Genomic DNA, 16,806 nt, shown 5'->3' with positions numbered 1-16,806 from the left:
TTTCTAATATCAAAGAAAGAAGAGCGGTCCTAAGACGCACCCTTGTGGTAACGCATTTTTTTACCTCTAAGTGTTCAGTGTATAGTTATATTTATGAGTTATGTGTATTGAACTGTTTTTTTGTTTGCTTAAGGTAGCGGAATGTCACCACGAGGGTCGAGAATGCATCATGGTGAGCAGTGGAGCGGTGGCGTTTGGACGTCAGAAGCTTACTCAAGAGTTGCTCATGTCACTCTCTATGAGGGAGACGCTTTCACCTAGTGATCATACTAGAGAGGTTAGTGATTTGTTTATTAAAGACCGTTATTTATTTATTTAATAATTTATTGTGCACATAGACAAGTTGATTTCACACAAAATAGACAAACGAGACCGACAGGTCGTCGTCAATTGCGAATTATTATGAGTTATTATCTACGTAAAGCATAGATTTGTCTGTCTAGTATATTTAACTATTTATTCTAAAAACGCAGTTCTGCACTTCTTTCACTCTGATTCCGCTCATGTGGATACGCGGCTTTATACGACGATGATCAGAGTCAGTTGCTTATGTACTAATTAATCACAAACTAACCCCGTGATATGTACTGAATTTGAACTATATAAGTTTGAATAGTTTAGCTATGTGGAGATAAACTCTCTCAAAATTTAAGTGGATGCGAGAACAATTTCAAATTCTAGAGTCGGTAAATTCTGTAATTCTACCGCAGATGCGGTCAAGTGCTTTCGAACGTCGGGCTTCATAATCGTGAGAGAAATAGTTACTAAAGTGATGCTTTTTGTGGAAACAAATATATAGGCGATTTAGATCTAAAACTAGATTCCAGGTACTTATTAGGAAACTATTTTAAAAAATAGGCACACATCTATTTTTTAGCACATCTCTTACTGAGTATGAAAGCTCTAAAATTAATACTGTCCTTCTAAGACGATAAGTGAATGAATGGGACAGATCTGGTTTTAGAACGGCAAATAAGGAATTGCCAGCATTCTAGCAGTACAAGTTTATAGTATTTTAACTTGTGAATTTATTCAACAGGATGCCGGCAGTATTCTTGATCCCCGCGCGGCTGCAGCCGTCGGCCAGTCCGAGCTTATGTCCATGTATGATGCCATGTTCTCGCAATACAACGTCAAGATTGCCCAGGTTTGTAATAAATCTTAAATTAGATTTAGATTTGTTTCTAAACAGGACTCATATACATTGGCATGGTAAACGCGGGTGGAATGCCGAATGAAAATGCGCTGTCAGCATTTTCAATTATGTATGGAATTGTAATCAATATCATGAAACAGATAAGCCTTAGCTAAGTTGCAATTTGGCTAAGGCTCCGGTTGAGTTTTGTTTTGCTGCATATAAGATTCAGAAGTATCCTAATGTTCTTTCAGGTTTAGAGGACCTGGGTTGGTTTGATCAAGTCACTTTAATAATTTTTCTTCTTCTTTCTCTCTCGTGTGGGTGGGAAGGTGGATTACCGACCTCATCAACCCTGTTGTCAGCCGCCAAAGACTCCTGATATGACTCATATAACGACTAATTCAAATATTAGGTTAAAATAAAATGTCAAATTAATATATCTAATTTATCTACGTGACTATCCTGTGGCCTTAATTTTCCATTTGCATTTGTTAATTACCTCCTGATTACCACACGTTTGTGGTGTTATTGGGAATATTGGGACTATTTAGTTCGTTAGGCATCTGGACTAATTTGCATAGGAATCTAGCGTAGACCACACCTAGCCAATTAGACCACATGCGGTTAATTTCGTCAACACATGTACCTATTCAATATGCATTTGGTATGTTTGGCTTAGATAAACATGATATAATGTGGATTGTAAAAAAAACTCGCTTCTCGGCCTGACTTAGTCTAGTTATTATTTTTATCATATCATAGAAATGAAGATCATGACAATAATAAAAACAGCAAGCAATTCCATTTTGAGGTTTTCGAGATTAGCCCGAACGAACATGCATTGACAAGGTTACCTACATTATAACTACAACAAAGAATTAATTACCTACATCTAGTTAGCTATAGTTAAGATTAGTTAGTTATAATATTTAGTTAGTAGGTAAAGTAGTAGTAGGTAGTAAGTAAAATCCCATTGTTTAACTATTGTGTCTGGAAATCCGGACGTTACGAGGTTATGTTTAGTTTAATCGAAAGTTAATACCTGTGCAACCCGACACTGTATGTTTTAGCAAAATATTTGTTATAAAGTACTGTAATAGTTTTTTTATTGCGAGACTCCATATTCATGTCACGATTTTTAAATTTATTTTGCTTGCATAAATATTTTTAGTACTAAAAAGTCGTGTAGTGCCACCTAAAAGTCAAACCGTGTGACTAAAATTTTATTTCACGCGTCAAATTTTACACGGTGGTCGGTTTACATATAAAATTACATAAATTTAAATTCAACTGCACTTGCACAGGGCATGTGCAAAATGCAAATCAGTTTGGACATTGCTTTCATAACCAAATTATATTTTTGTCCTCGCTTCACCCATGAAAAGTGAAAATTAGCATATTTTAGGACGGGCACGAGTTTGTTCTTTACGTTTTATCAAAAACAGGGTACAGTTTCTTTTCTTTTTTGTGAAACAATTACATTATTCGATATAGCGTATTTTTTCTTTTCTTTTTATATACCTAGCGCATGTTTTCAAAGCATGATTTTAGTTCAGACTATGACAAAGTACTTACCTATTTATTTAACTGAAGAGTAAGACCAACTTTTAAACAGCAGTTCAATATCTTTTCTATCTTGCGGCCTAAGAAAAATCCGATTTGACTAATAAAGTTTGGAAAGTCTGTTTCTCAGAGAAAGAGACCAGAATTCTAAACCCGGTGATAAATTATTCATTCCGCCCGAAACTAGTTGGAGTCTGTTTACTTAAGGTTTATCTTCGAAGCAATTAGGTTTGTATCTAATTCCTTAGCCGGTACATTATTTAGCTTCTTTAATTATTTGATTATGGCGAATAGATACGTACTTAGGTAAATTAGATACATTAATGATGATGGATTACTTGTTACTTATCTGACCCGATTGGCTTTCAAATCTGTGGTTCGTCTTTGGAATTGTTTTATTTCATCCTTGGTGTTTGATCTCTAATAATCTAATATGTGTCAATTTCCATCCTTATCGGTCCAGAAGTTTGGACCTAAAAAGGGAACAGGTGAACTAGTAACTTGTTATCAATTAAACATAGAACCTCGTACTTTTTTTGAAGTCGGTTTACAAAATCATTCTAAGTATATCTATTTGTCTACAGACTTGTTCTTACTTAGTTTAATGATTGTAAATTTACTTTTTTGTGGTGGTACTACCGTCTAACTAAATGGTAGTAGGTGTGGTAGGTATACTATGTATATACAAATGTAAAAGCAATAAATAAATGAAATTAAATGAAAGGTAAGTCGTGGTAGAATACCCACGTCTATATCTACGTATGTTATGTCGGTATGCAATGTAATTCCGCGAATTTAATATCAAATGATCAGTTTCCACATATAGAGAATTCCTTGAGCGCTCTACGCACAGCGGGATTAACCATTTGGTTTTAATATTTCGTTTCATCAATCTGTGTAAAACATTATACTCTCAATTAATATACTGGTAGTTAATAATACTTGTGTAGTTCCCTGAGTTTTCATAAAATCTATTTGCCACTGCTCGCCTGAAAGAAATTGCTGTAGAGCAATTAGACCGCCTGTCGTATTGTAGTTTGGCAGTTCAATAATAACCCTGACACCAGAGTTGATAAAGTTGGTAATTCTTCTCACAAGCCACACGATAGAAGAAGAAAAGTGATTAAAGTGACTTGACCAAACCAACCGAGATCCTCTAAACCTGAAAACACATTAGGATTTTTCTGAATCGTACATGCAACACAATAAAACTCAACCGGAGCCTTAGCCAACTTGCAACTTAGCTAAGGCCCTTTTCTGTTCTGTAATAGTGATTATAATGCCATGCAAAACTGAAAATGCAGCGCTGACAGCGCATTCTTTTCTCGTGTGGGTTGTGAGGTGGATTACCAACCTCATCAACCCCAGTGTCAGCGTTACTATTGAGCCGCCAAAGGCCCCTGATATGGCTCATGTAACGACTACTTACTTACATCAGTAAGTAGTAACCGGGGACCAACGGCTTAACGTGCCTTCCGAAACACGGATCATCTTACTTTCGGACAATCAGGTGATCAGCCTGTAATATCCTAACCAAACTAGGGATCACAAAGTAATTTTTCTTATATTTCCCCACCGGGATTCGAACCAGGGACCTCCGGATCGTGAGCCTAATGATCAACCACTGCACCACAGAGGCCGTTATAGTCTATCCTATTAAATAGTCTACCACCACTTCAGAACGTGTTATTATGACGTTGAGAGTTGCTGTTCTAATTATAAACATTGTTACACAAATAATTTCAAACTAAACTCCGAGTAAAGTGCGAGAAACTGCGGTAACAGTTTCATAGTTGATTACTGGCAACCCTTTGTAAGTCAAAGTATAGTTGTAAGTACTGTTATTTAATTAATAGGTTCTCAAACTTTTTCAGTCCACGGCCCATTTACTGGTTTAATATTTTGTCTCGACACCCCGGCTAATCGAAATCCATATTACCCGACTGCGGCGAAAAGGAGGGTTATGTGTTTGACCGCATACGACCACGGCTATAACCTAAACATCACTATTCGGAAGATTTTCTGAGAAATATACCTATCTTCTTGTTTCATACTTTTTAGAGCGTAAGTTTTCCCTAGTCGGGTTTTAATTTTTAAAACTTATAGTTTTTTTTTTCATTACAACGATACTCGGTGGGCTCAAAAAAAATAGGTCCTTATAATTATAAATACTCACGAACATCTAAGTTTAGTGTCCATTGGTGTCAGTAGAAGAATAAACATGAAAGGCTTTTGGCGCCCTAGTCACAATACTACATGGATGTAAATGAACCAATAGTATCGGTTTATTTATCGCCTAGCCATTAGAGCTGGTTCATAAAGCACCACGTAGGGTGTTAATAACATCGTAACGAATAATTCATGAACTTTTTAATGTATTTTTCAATTATTTTCAGTTCCATACTTTTGCGACGGAAAATTCCGCATGATAACTACTCAGAACCAAGTTTTCGTTACGATGTCACTAACACTCTATATTATAATATTCGAGTGTCGTATTACAACGGAATTAAGAAAAATACTTTGTATATAACGGTAATCTCACCCCTTCTGGGTGTTCATCATGTCATCCATATCGTGTCCGGCAACGGCGACTCCTAAATATCTACCCCGGGTCGTTGTTGTGGTGGGCTCTGATGTGGCTGGCGAAACCGAATTTCGACTTGAAGGTCCGGTCACATGGCACACAGTAAAGCTGGCCTGACGAATTGAGTATGTCGTTATAGGAGGGTTACGGTTGAGTCTTCCGTATCTCTCGGTGTTACCTTAGTCATAAATCGTTACTGACGTCGGTAACTGACGTATCTGAATTTTTTGGCGAATCTGATTTGCACCTTTTGCTATTGTCAATAAGACACAAATTATTTTAGCAAAAAATTGCAGTTACGTCAGTTTGCAAAGTCAGCCACAATATGACCGTAAGCAGCTAAGGAGTAAGATAGAGAAGGCGCTGTCTGGCTCGCTCGCACTTATGCGTTAAGCGGCACATACATGGTAAGAATGTAATTTTTGTATGGAGTGTCCGGGCTGTGATGTTACGGCCACAGGCCGCGCATACTTTGGGAACCTCTGATTGAGTTAATTATATAGACTAACTTCCAAATTAGACTTCGAATCTCTTTGCCAAAGAAACATGTCTTGTAATACCAATGGATACAGCAGACATATATTGCAGACGATTACCTTAATTCGCCACTCAATTGACGGCTAACCCTTTTATTTAAACGGTGTCGGAATAATGACTCTAAATGGGAGAACAGTATTTTGACATTATATTTAGATCATAGTATACCACATAGACGATACAGACTCTTTGAGGAGCGGAAGTTTGCATGCTGCAAAAATGTTTATAAAATATAAAAAATAGTTCTCGGTAGGTACCCTCTTGGCAAAGAATAATACTGCATATAGACCGCGGCGGTTACCGCGGTAACTCCGCCCCGCACCAATTCGTATCGGGCGCCGAGCTGGTTTTACCTCACCCCCTCTGGGTCTCCCACAAATCAAATGAAATATACTTTCTTGCACACAAACATTTTTAAAACATTTAGCAACTGTACAAATTAGCGGCCTTATTGCTCTGAAGCAATTTCTTCCAGGCAACCACTACCAGGAATCAGCCATAAAACTTGGATGCGAACAACGATTTTGCTTTACTGAATAGCATCTTGTCATTGTATATGGACAATGAATTGTAACTCAAACTCAAACTCAAAAATATGTATCTTTATTCAGTAGGTAACATAGTTACACTTTGAATCGTCAATTTTTACATAACGAACGTCTCATCCGCCTAAAACTACTGCAGCTTCTCACAACCTGTATAGCCGGGGAAAAGAAGCTGCAACCTCAGCACAGGGCCCTAGACCTTGTTTAAAAAAAAAACATAAAATATTTTTATACAATTGAGTAATTTAGCTGCCTAATATCAGTTCTCAGACAGTTAATCCCATGCATTCATATCTTCTAAATAATCACTAACTTTATAATAACCTTTTTGTAAAGTTTTTGTTTAACTACTGTCTTAAAACAGTTGAAATGCAAATTCTGAATGTCAATGGGAATCTTATTGTAAAAACGTATACATTGCCCCTTAAAAGATTTAGTGATCTTATGTAATCGTCTTATGTAACTTGTCATCAACAGGTCTTAGTTACGAAACCGGACTTCTACAACGAGGAGACCCGGAAGAATCTGTTCTGCACTTTGTCGGAGCTGATATCCCTCAACATTGTTCCCATCATCAACACCAATGACGCCGTCAGCCCGCCGATGTACATCCAAGATGACAGTATCGTGCCTGGCACCGGGAAAAAGGTAAATTAGTACTTGGGGGTAAAATCGCCACATCGAAGCAATTCATCTAAGAAAGCAATATTGCTATTGACATTTGTTTGCCAAATCGCAACATTGATTTCTCAGATGAATTGCTTCGATGTGGCCATTTTAACCCCCCTTAAGTATAGTTTTTTTGCGTAACAGGTATCCGATTATCAAATGAGAATATAATTCGAATAAGCAACTCCTGTTATTGGAAATTCAGAACCCGTTTAAAATGTGAAATGGAGTTCCACGCATACCAACGTTACACAAACAATGTTTGTCCGTAACTTTTAAATGAAAAACCGTATTTGAAATGTTCCCGTTTGAAATGTAAACTTACGCTTTCGGACCAAACATGTTTTATTTCGTACTTGTTTGTAGACACGAAATACAATTTAGTAGGAACAAACAAACTACGTTTAACACTAAATGCATGTCGTCGCCTTATAGGGAAAGCGACGTAAGCGCTTTTTTTGAAAAATGACATTCTGGGGGTTAAAAAGGCCGCATCGAAGCAATTCATTTAAGAAAGCAATAAGTATTGCAAGTTGACATTTGTGTGCATTGCGCACTTACTTTTATATGCGCGACTGTCAAATTGCAATATTGTTTTTTAGATGAATTTCTTTGATGCTGCCTTTTTAACTCCCCAGAAAGATTTAAAAAAAAGCGCTTACCTCGCTTTCACTCCCGAAATGTGGTCTTTTTAAACCGCCCTGATGTGATTTTCTTCAACAGAACCTCGAGTTATTTCAATTATTTTTCTTTCCCAGTAAAAATTGAGAAAAGGAAAAACTCAAAACTATCTTTATTCATTAGGTATCGTAGTTACACTTTAAATCGACAATTTTTAGATAACACCTGTGATAACACCTACCAATACTTATTTTTTCTTGAACGTCTTCTCCACCCAAAACTATGCAGCTTCTCACAATCTGTATAGCCGAGGAAAAGTAGCTCCAAGAAAAACCTCGGCACTAGGCCTTAGACGGTTTTATTAAAAAAAAAACTAAAAATATTGAATACAATTTTATTAATGGTGTAGGGACTATGTATTTTTAAACTGTCACCTACGTAAATGGGGCTTAAAGTAGTCGCCATACTGTGAATGTGGTCACCCGGATCAAACCATATCTCACATAGTGAACGAGTGCCCTCTGCACCGGTTCCCAGGTGGCATAGCCGGGCTGCATTGTGTGACGGATGCGGCAGAGACTAGGGGAGCTTAAGCTGGATATATGCTCCACGCAGGATATTTTATTTTTGTCTGCCATACGCAATAGTAATAATAATTTTGAAACTTGAAGTTTTGTTAACAAAAATCACGTTGGAATGTAATTTTTTAAAAAGGCGTTTACGTGGTTTTCACTAGTGCGTCATTTCAGTGTTGTTAGTGGGTAAAAAATATCAAGCTTGTTGCACACATAGCCGGACAAATGCACCGGATGCAGAATATTGTTTGCAGTTGTATTAAAAATCCTGTGCAGTTTTGTTAAATATTAAGCTTATCATATTATAGGTTTTGTGTGCAGACTGCAGCAAGTACTAAACTTTCTAGTCTTATTTTACACAATATTATTTTCTACTTCATATTCGGATTTTTTTTTTGTAGCCATGGTAGTCCAGTTTGTAGAACGCTTGTCTCTCACTTAGAGGTCGCAGGTTCGAATCCAGCACAGGCCTTTGACGGGATTGTCGAATTTGTTTTCGAATTCATGTTCGGATCATAAATTATTATCACGTGCGGTAAAGGAAAACATCGTAAGGAAACCCACATTCCCGAGAATTGCATTTTCGGAGGTTTGTGACCTAACCTGTATTTGGCTGGATTTCTCGTCGCGGTTTGGAAGGTCAGACCGGCAGTCGCTTCTGTAAAAAACTGGACCTGTCAAATCTTCAGGTTACGTAAGCGGACCCTGTAAAATACGCGATAATGCTATGGAGATGATGATTCGGTTGATTTTTTGAAAATTTTACGTAATTTCGGTGGCGCATTTCTTGCGTGCTTTCTAAAATAATTCGTATCTACTAATAAGGATACCAGAGACAAATTGATTCGATTTCCAAATAAAGAACTGTCACTTTATCGTTCGAAATAATTGCGCCAGCGAAATCACTAAAGGGGACACTTTCATAAATTCACCTGAAGAACAATTTGACATTAGCTTTGGTTCTCCTACTGACTCACATTCGAAGCAACTTTACTAACCTACCATCCTGTTTCCCAGGGTATCGGCCTAAAAGACAACGACAGTCTATCAGCTCTACTCGCTGCGGAGATCCAGTCAGACCTTCTCATCATGATGTCAGATGTCGACGGCATCTACAACAAGCCGCCATGGGAGGATGGTGCCAAGATGATGCACACCTATACCTCCAAAGACAGAGACCAGGTTGAGTTTGGCAAGAAGTCTAAGGTGCGTAGATTTTATCTTCTCTCTATTTGTCGCTTTCGAATGAGATTTATAATGCATTCTTCATATTATAGAAGGTTTTTGTCGCTATTGAGGTGTTTATCTGTTTTTGGATTTGTAGTAGCTAACCTTTGATAGATTAAGAAGGTTTTTGTCACTGTTTAAATAGTTAGCTATTACAAATCCCAAAAACAGATTCTTTTTTTGTGACGTGACTTATTGTAGATTTGCCGCAGATGGCATTAACTACTTAGCCGGACAAATGGGGAGCGCTGAAGGCTCTCACCCGGTACAACGTTTAAGACAACGGGCTATAGGGTGCCCATTTGGGCGCTACCAAAAACAGATTCACTCCTCAACGAAACTATTGAAATAGCGACAAAAGCCTTCTATGATCTGACATCCTGTGCATTTTGAACATCCTTCAAATGTCTAGCAGTCAAGTGTAGACATCGACAAAAACAAAACTTCGAAAGGTTTCTAGAAAGAAAGAAAGAAAGAAACGTTTATTATATAGGGACACCATAGTAACAAATATAAAACAAATACAAATATATAATATAAAACACGGAGTAACACATAACTTACAATCAAAACATATAATAAAAACAACTTACACGAGAAATACAAATACTTGAGTATATAAACTGGTCAACGATGGTGGTGGTGTCCTTTATAAAAGAAGACGCTGGTATTCTGTGTACCCTGCTAAGTGAGGTACGAAAGCCGTGTCTCCCACAAATACAACTTCAATGAATACATAATAATAAAATTATTTACTTAAACTATGAAAATAAAGTAGTTTACACCTTTCGACGTGTTTAGGATTTCAGGCTCTTATGTGAGCCAATCTGAACGCAGCGTCCCGTGTTACTTTACATAAATAAATTAATTTAAAAAAATAATCTATTTGGTAGTAGCAGGTGTTCACTGCCCAATACTCGTAGCAGTAGCAGTTACGTGCCAAATATTCTATTACTTATCGACTTTTAAACTTGTTGCATAGGTATGTTTGTCCCTTTTTCTCGGCTCTGTATTCGCAAGCTTAAGCCCATAATAGAATATTCAGCAGGTTAATGCAGTTGATTCCGAGTTGCTACCCAATCTAAACGACAGGAAATCCCTTTCGAGCAACAACACGCTAAGATTACGACGTGAAGGCTTTGTAATCATCTAAGAGCCGCACCGGGAATACATTATCCAGTGTTTTCCCACGTTGTGCACTTTGATAGAATTTCCTCAATGCTTTCCCTATTCCAATGTATAATGTATATAAAAATGAATTGCTGTTCCTTAGTCTCCCTAAAACTGGAGAACGGCTGAACGGATTTGGTTAATTTTATACATTGTTTTAAGTTTACGCGGTTATTTTCATAATTAAAGCACATAATAACGGGTTCTTACCGCGTTTAAATGGGTTGCCCATTTAAACGCGGTAAGAACCCGTTATTGGTGCTAATTCCTGTAAATACCATCTAATTTTATTTTAAGTTATATCTGTCATTTTCTTATCCGCCGAAAAGGAAAGGGACGGGTAATCGACAAGCATAAAATTTATGGAACACACGTCAATTTTAAGCACAAATCTAAACCAACCGTCTAAAAATTTTACATCAGTCAATAACCCGACACGTTCATTTACTCATTCTTCCTAAAATTAAGAGCTGTGAATCATCCGTCCCTTTCTTTTTCGACGGATATGAAAATGACAGATATAACTTAAAATAAAATTAGACGGTGTCTCCAGGAATCGGGGCCATTATGTGCTTTAATTATGGTTAATTTTAGTCTTCAAATATTCGTGGAAGTCTAGGGACGATTGAAATGGTAATAACATATGGAAAAAGATAATAGTGAGTGTGTTTTATTCGTATGTTTATGTCCTTTATATATGTTCTTGTGCAATAAAGTATTATTGATTGATTGAAGTTCACCAGTAGGGCTAACATGTGCAACGTGATAAAATTTTGTCACGGTCATCCTGGCGATAATTATGTCGTTATGTCGATTGGTTCTAATATGTGGACCCAAATAAGTCATGTCGTTCTGCCAAAATACGAACAAAATCACGTGGCACGCTTTTTAGGGAAAAAAGCAAACTTAACTTCGACAAAATTTATTGAATCGATCGATAATTTTATCATATTGCGCATGTAAGCCCTGCTGGTCATCTAGTTTTAAATAATACAATCTGCTCAGAATGTTATTTACTTACATTTTTTTAATAAAACTTACACGGGATTTGGTCTCTTGAAGGACTCGCGTACTTTGTTGTCTTGATAAGACCTGGTTTTGAGATTCCCTCAACCCACCAACCCGCAATGGAGTTAAATATTCTCCATACCTCATCTGGTTGATTGAAGGGAGGCCTTTGTGCTCAGCTGTGGGACGTATGTAAAATATTTATGTTATATCAATCAATCAATCAATCATTTATTTGCAAGAACACAAAGTTAAAGATCTTATTCTAAGTAAAACAGTGCATGTATTCAACCTGCAAGCAGGTGTGCAAATATTTATACATATACCTAATTATTTTATTATTAAGACTTATTCCTATAATGAAAGAATTCGTTGTTATATTTGGTAGACCTTACCGCCCTCGCTTTGGGTTATAGTCATGAAAAAAAAGTTCCTCCTAGACACTGTATAAATCATCAGTAAAAGATATATGAGATCTGATGACGATCTCATTAGATATTCTTCAATATCCATAGTTCCTCAATTCCATTTATATCAAGTTTAAAAATAAAGTGGTCCCGTTGTAAATTTCCTCTAGCTTCCACTTTTAATTTCCTTTGGATTTTATCGATTGATGGTCCATTTTTTATTCTTTTGAATAAAACTCTTTACAATTTTAATTGTGATCTGAGACGCATTGTTTGAATTCGATATTTTAAATGCTTTTTTTTTTAAATCAGAGATTTTTCATTTTTCTGTTCAAACAAAGAGATTTCATCAACCGAGTAAGAAAACGTAACCATAATCATAATCGAATGAAAGTAATTATTGACCTAGTAGGTACTTGAAGGTTGTTTATTATGACGTAATTTAAGTGACCGATAGAGATAAATGTATGTACTTACCTAAATAAAAAAATAAGAGAAGAATCACTTTATTTGCTAAATTTATGATTATGGCTTTATACAATGATTAACCTTAATAATGGTATTCCGTCAACACTGCTGTAAGGATTATTAATGTTATTATTGACCCGCCGAAGGTCCTTAACATTGCTCATGTAACGACTACATGCTTGCATTAGAAAGTAGTAACCGAAATGGCTCACCGTGCCTTCCGAATTACCAAAATAATGGTAATGTTGATGATGATGAAGACGATATCAATTCCGATTACGTTTCTTAGGTGGGTACCGGAGGAATGGATTCTAAAGTGAATGCAGCTACCTGGGCAATGGCTCGTGGTGTCAGTGTGGTCATTTGCAACGGCATGCAAGAGAACGCAATCAAAACGATCATCACTGGAAGAAAAGTGGGCACTTTCTTTACCGACCACGTCATCAATACATCTGCTTCTGTCGATGTTTTGGCTGAAAATGGTAAGATTTAAACTATCACAAAAGCACATCTAAAGCGTGTTGATCAGCCTTGAATTATTTCAGTTACATGAAAATATTTCAAATGTGACTTATTTTTAAGACGTGATTTTTATAGGCTTTCAAACGTGTGTTGAAAAATTCTTCTAACAATCTTACTTATCTAAATCGCAAGGATTGATGAGATAAACTTTTTACTAAATATATTTTTTCTGTTTTAGCTCGTTCTGGAAGTAGAACTCTTCAAAGTCTTTCCCCAGCGGACAGAGCATCTGCTATTCATTCCTTAGCCAACCTTCTAGTAGAAAAACAAGACCAAGTTTTAGAAGCAAACAACAAGGATTTAGAAGAAGCCACCAAGACTGGTCTAGCTAAACCTCTTCTGAGCAGATTGTCTTTAAGTCCATCGAAGTTGAAGACTTTGGCTGTCGGCTTGAAACAGATTGCTGATTCAAGTTACGAGAACGTTGGTAGAGTACTTAGAAGGACAAAGTTAGCCGAAAACCTTGTGTTGCGACAAGTGACAGTACCTATTGGTGTGCTCTTAGTCATATTTGAATCGAGACCCGATTCGCTGCCTCAAGTTGCTGCTCTTGCCATGGCGTCAGCTAACGGTCTCCTGTTGAAAGGTGGTAAGGAAGCAGCTCACTCAAACAAAGCCCTAATGGATTTAGTCAAAGAATCTCTAAGTTCTGTCGGAGCGGACGACGCTATCTCGCTAGTTTCAACTAGGGAAGAAATCAGCGACCTCCTCTCTATGGAGAAACATATTGACCTGATTATTCCCCGAGGCTCTTCGGACCTTGTTAGGAATATTCAGAAGCAGTCACAACATATTCCTGTCTTGGGACATGCAGAGGGCATTTGCCACGTGTATTTGGACAGAGATGCTGATCCAAACAAGGCTTTGAAGATTGTCCGCGATGCGAAGTGTGACTACCCGGCGGCTTGCAACGCTATGGAGACCCTGCTGATTCACGAGGATCATTTGTCTAGCTCTCTCTTTACTGAACTCTGCAGTATGTTGAAGAAGGAAGGCGTGATTATTCATGCTGGTCCTAGGTTGTCCAGTCACTTGACTTTCGGTCCTCCACCGGCAAGAACTTTGCGCCACGAGTACGGTGCATTGGAATGTTGTATTGAGGTTGTGAAAGACCTTGAAGAAGCCGTTGACCACATTCACAAGTTTGGGAGTTCGCACACAGATGTAATAGTCACAGAAAACGGTGAGTACACAAATATATTGTTAAGAAAACACGAGGAAGATAATTTAGATAATAAGGTAATAAAGTCTCAAGGTAAACGTGGGGTGATATTAGGCCTGCGATTGTTAGCTCATAATCGTATGACTTGTTTCTATTTAATTTTCTCATTTATCTTTAATTTCCAAGGCCTTGATAGACATATTAAAGTGGATATTGACTTTGAGTCTAGACCAGTCATGATTAAAAGAGAGATGGAATGGTCCAAATAACGATATAACACTACTCGCTTATTTCAGATTATTTATGATTTGACTAATAGTAGTAATTTCGTACATTTTTCTGTGGGGACTCCAAATCTGAGATTAAGTATAAAAGTTCTTTTTCTACAGGCTGTTAGTGACACCGCAATGAAAGAGTTGATGCAGATTAAGTATAATTTTTCGTTAAAAAAATATCTGAAAGAACTATGAACTGAAACTGAAACTAGGAATTGAAAGAATTATGAGCTGAAGCATCCCGCTCAGTAATCGGTATGGTGTCAGAAACAGCCTGTAGACAAAGATATCTCGCTTCATATTCGTATTGGTTTTGGGAATAGTAATACTTTTCTATTTGCAGAAGGGGTCGGTTGTTACTCTAATGATAGTAATATTTTATGCTTTCGTCTCTATGACTTTTTCGTTTTTTGAAATAAAGATACAGAAATAGTCTTCTCTAACGTGTGGGTTGTGAGGTGGATTACCAACCCCATCAACCCTGGTGTCAGGGTAATTATTGAGTTGCCAAGTTGGCTCATATATTATGGTTTTTTACATCAGTAAGTCGTAACCGGAACAAATGGTTTAATCTGCCATCCGAAGCGCGGATCATCTTACTTTCGGACAATCAGGTGATCAGCCTGTAATGTCCTATCCTAACCAAACTAGGGATCACAAGTAAATTTTGTGATATGTCTTCATCGATATTCAAACTCGGGACTCGGGATCCGTACGCTCAACCACTGTACCGCAGAGGCAGTTACTAGGTGTATATATATATTTTTTAATTATAGAAAGTGCAGCGAAGAAGTTCCTGACCTCAGTGGACAGCGCATGCGTGTTCCACAACGTGTCTTCCCGCTTCGCCGACGGATTCCGCTTCGGTCTTGGCGCTGAAGTCGGCATCTCTACCGCAAGGATTCATGCCAGAGGTATACACACACACACACACACACACACATAAGCACCTTACTACATTCCAATGGGGAAGTCAGAGGTACTTCCATGGTAAGGTGAACTAAGAACCCACACCTCACCGAGCTTTCTGTTAGACCAACGTGATAGATGGAGAGCCGTATCGCCGTCTATAATGGTCGAGCCAACTGTTTTAGTGAAAACTGCACTTAAGACAAATTAATAACTCATTGGTGCAAGTCTGGCACCGGGACTCGAACCGGCGCTCCCAGTTTCAGAAGTAGGCCGGTGAACCACAGGGCCACAGTGATTATAATAGCGTTTTTTGTTTACTCTCAGTTTAACCAAGTATTTTTTATGACTAATTGAACTTATTTTCTCAGGACCCGTGGGTGTGGAAGGTCTGCTTACCACCAAATGGATCCTCGAAGGTACAGACCACACTGCTGCAGAGTTCAATGAGGGCAAACGACAGTGGCTGCATGAGACCCTGCCTCTTAACTGACTACAAAAAGAACATAACAGTTTCTGGTACAAACTAAAGAGATTCTTTATTAAGTAGACAAGTTTAGGTATTTAATTTTAAATTCCTAGCTTAAAAAATAAATGAAAATAGGTAAGTACTGGCATAAAATAAAAATGCACGCAAAAATATAATTAGTACAAGTAGAATTTAAGCAAAATGTGTTCTTTATTTAAAATGAAAACATAATTTATAATTTTGTTTTTAAAAGCTTAACTTAGCTTAAAATCTCATTGGTAAATTATATAAATAAACGCCATAAATGAATAAATCAGGCTATTCGGTCTTTCAAACTAGTTGTTTTGCAATATTTATTTCCGTTAAATACGATGCTACTCATATGCCTACCTAATCAAAAATTTTATAAAATATAATTATTAAGTGAACATTCCTAATAATATGTTATTGCATAAGTTTTAAATAATTAAATTAAGTAGTAATATTCGATTTTAGATTATAATTGTTGTTATTGAAATAAAATTCTTTGTTATAATAAAATGTGATTTTTATTTTAAATTTATGAAAAAATTATGATTTTTATTATTTGTTTTTTAAATTTATTTCTTTTATAACAATAATAGTAAGTAATAAATTTGATGAGTCTCTGCCTATCCCTATAAATAGGATAGAGTCGTGATCTTGTGTGTTGTATTTTTTATTTTAATGACAATAAGCTCGTCCCCAATGATAGAATTACGAAAGCGGTATATAAAGCGAAAGTTAATGGTAGGGCTGGCAGAGGAAGACCTAGAATGACTTACAATGACTAAATTGGAGATGTTCTTAGAAAAGGTTTAGTACGATCTACTCTGAACCGGCGTGCGTGTATGAAGCAATTGATGAATGTGGAGGAAGCAAGAGAAGTGTGTCAGGATCGAAGCAAATGGAATTCCATAGTCTCTGCTTACCCTG

At 37.0% G+C, this 16,806-nt stretch overlaps 1 protein-coding gene across 2 annotated transcripts in view; it reads left to right on the top strand.

Moving 5' to 3' along the window:
- Positions 1-16,392, top strand: part of LOC126371211 (delta-1-pyrroline-5-carboxylate synthase) — a 47,633-nt gene extending 31,241 nt beyond the window's left edge. For both annotated transcript variants that reach the window (XM_050016469.1, XM_050016470.1), the window contains exons 3-10: positions 134-277; positions 1,040-1,147; positions 6,848-7,018; positions 9,253-9,441; positions 12,805-12,997; positions 13,216-14,220; positions 15,251-15,388; positions 15,755-16,392. In XM_050016469.1, coding sequence (XP_049872426.1) covers positions 134-277; positions 1,040-1,147; positions 6,848-7,018; positions 9,253-9,441; positions 12,805-12,997; positions 13,216-14,220; positions 15,251-15,388; positions 15,755-15,876 — 2,070 coding nt within the window. In that variant the 3' untranslated portion in view covers positions 15,877-16,392. The remainder of the gene's footprint in view (positions 1-133; positions 278-1,039; positions 1,148-6,847; positions 7,019-9,252; positions 9,442-12,804; positions 12,998-13,215; positions 14,221-15,250; positions 15,389-15,754) is intronic.
- The last annotated feature ends 414 nt before the right edge of the window (positions 16,393-16,806 follow it).

Source organism: Pectinophora gossypiella, chromosome 12 (assembly GCF_024362695.1).
Source record: "Pectinophora gossypiella chromosome 12, ilPecGoss1.1, whole genome shotgun sequence".
In the NCBI taxonomy this organism is placed as follows: domain Eukaryota; kingdom Metazoa; phylum Arthropoda; class Insecta; order Lepidoptera; family Gelechiidae; genus Pectinophora; species Pectinophora gossypiella.
The sequence above is the reverse complement of the archived record's forward strand: the minus strand, read 5'-3'. Positions and strand labels throughout refer to the sequence as shown.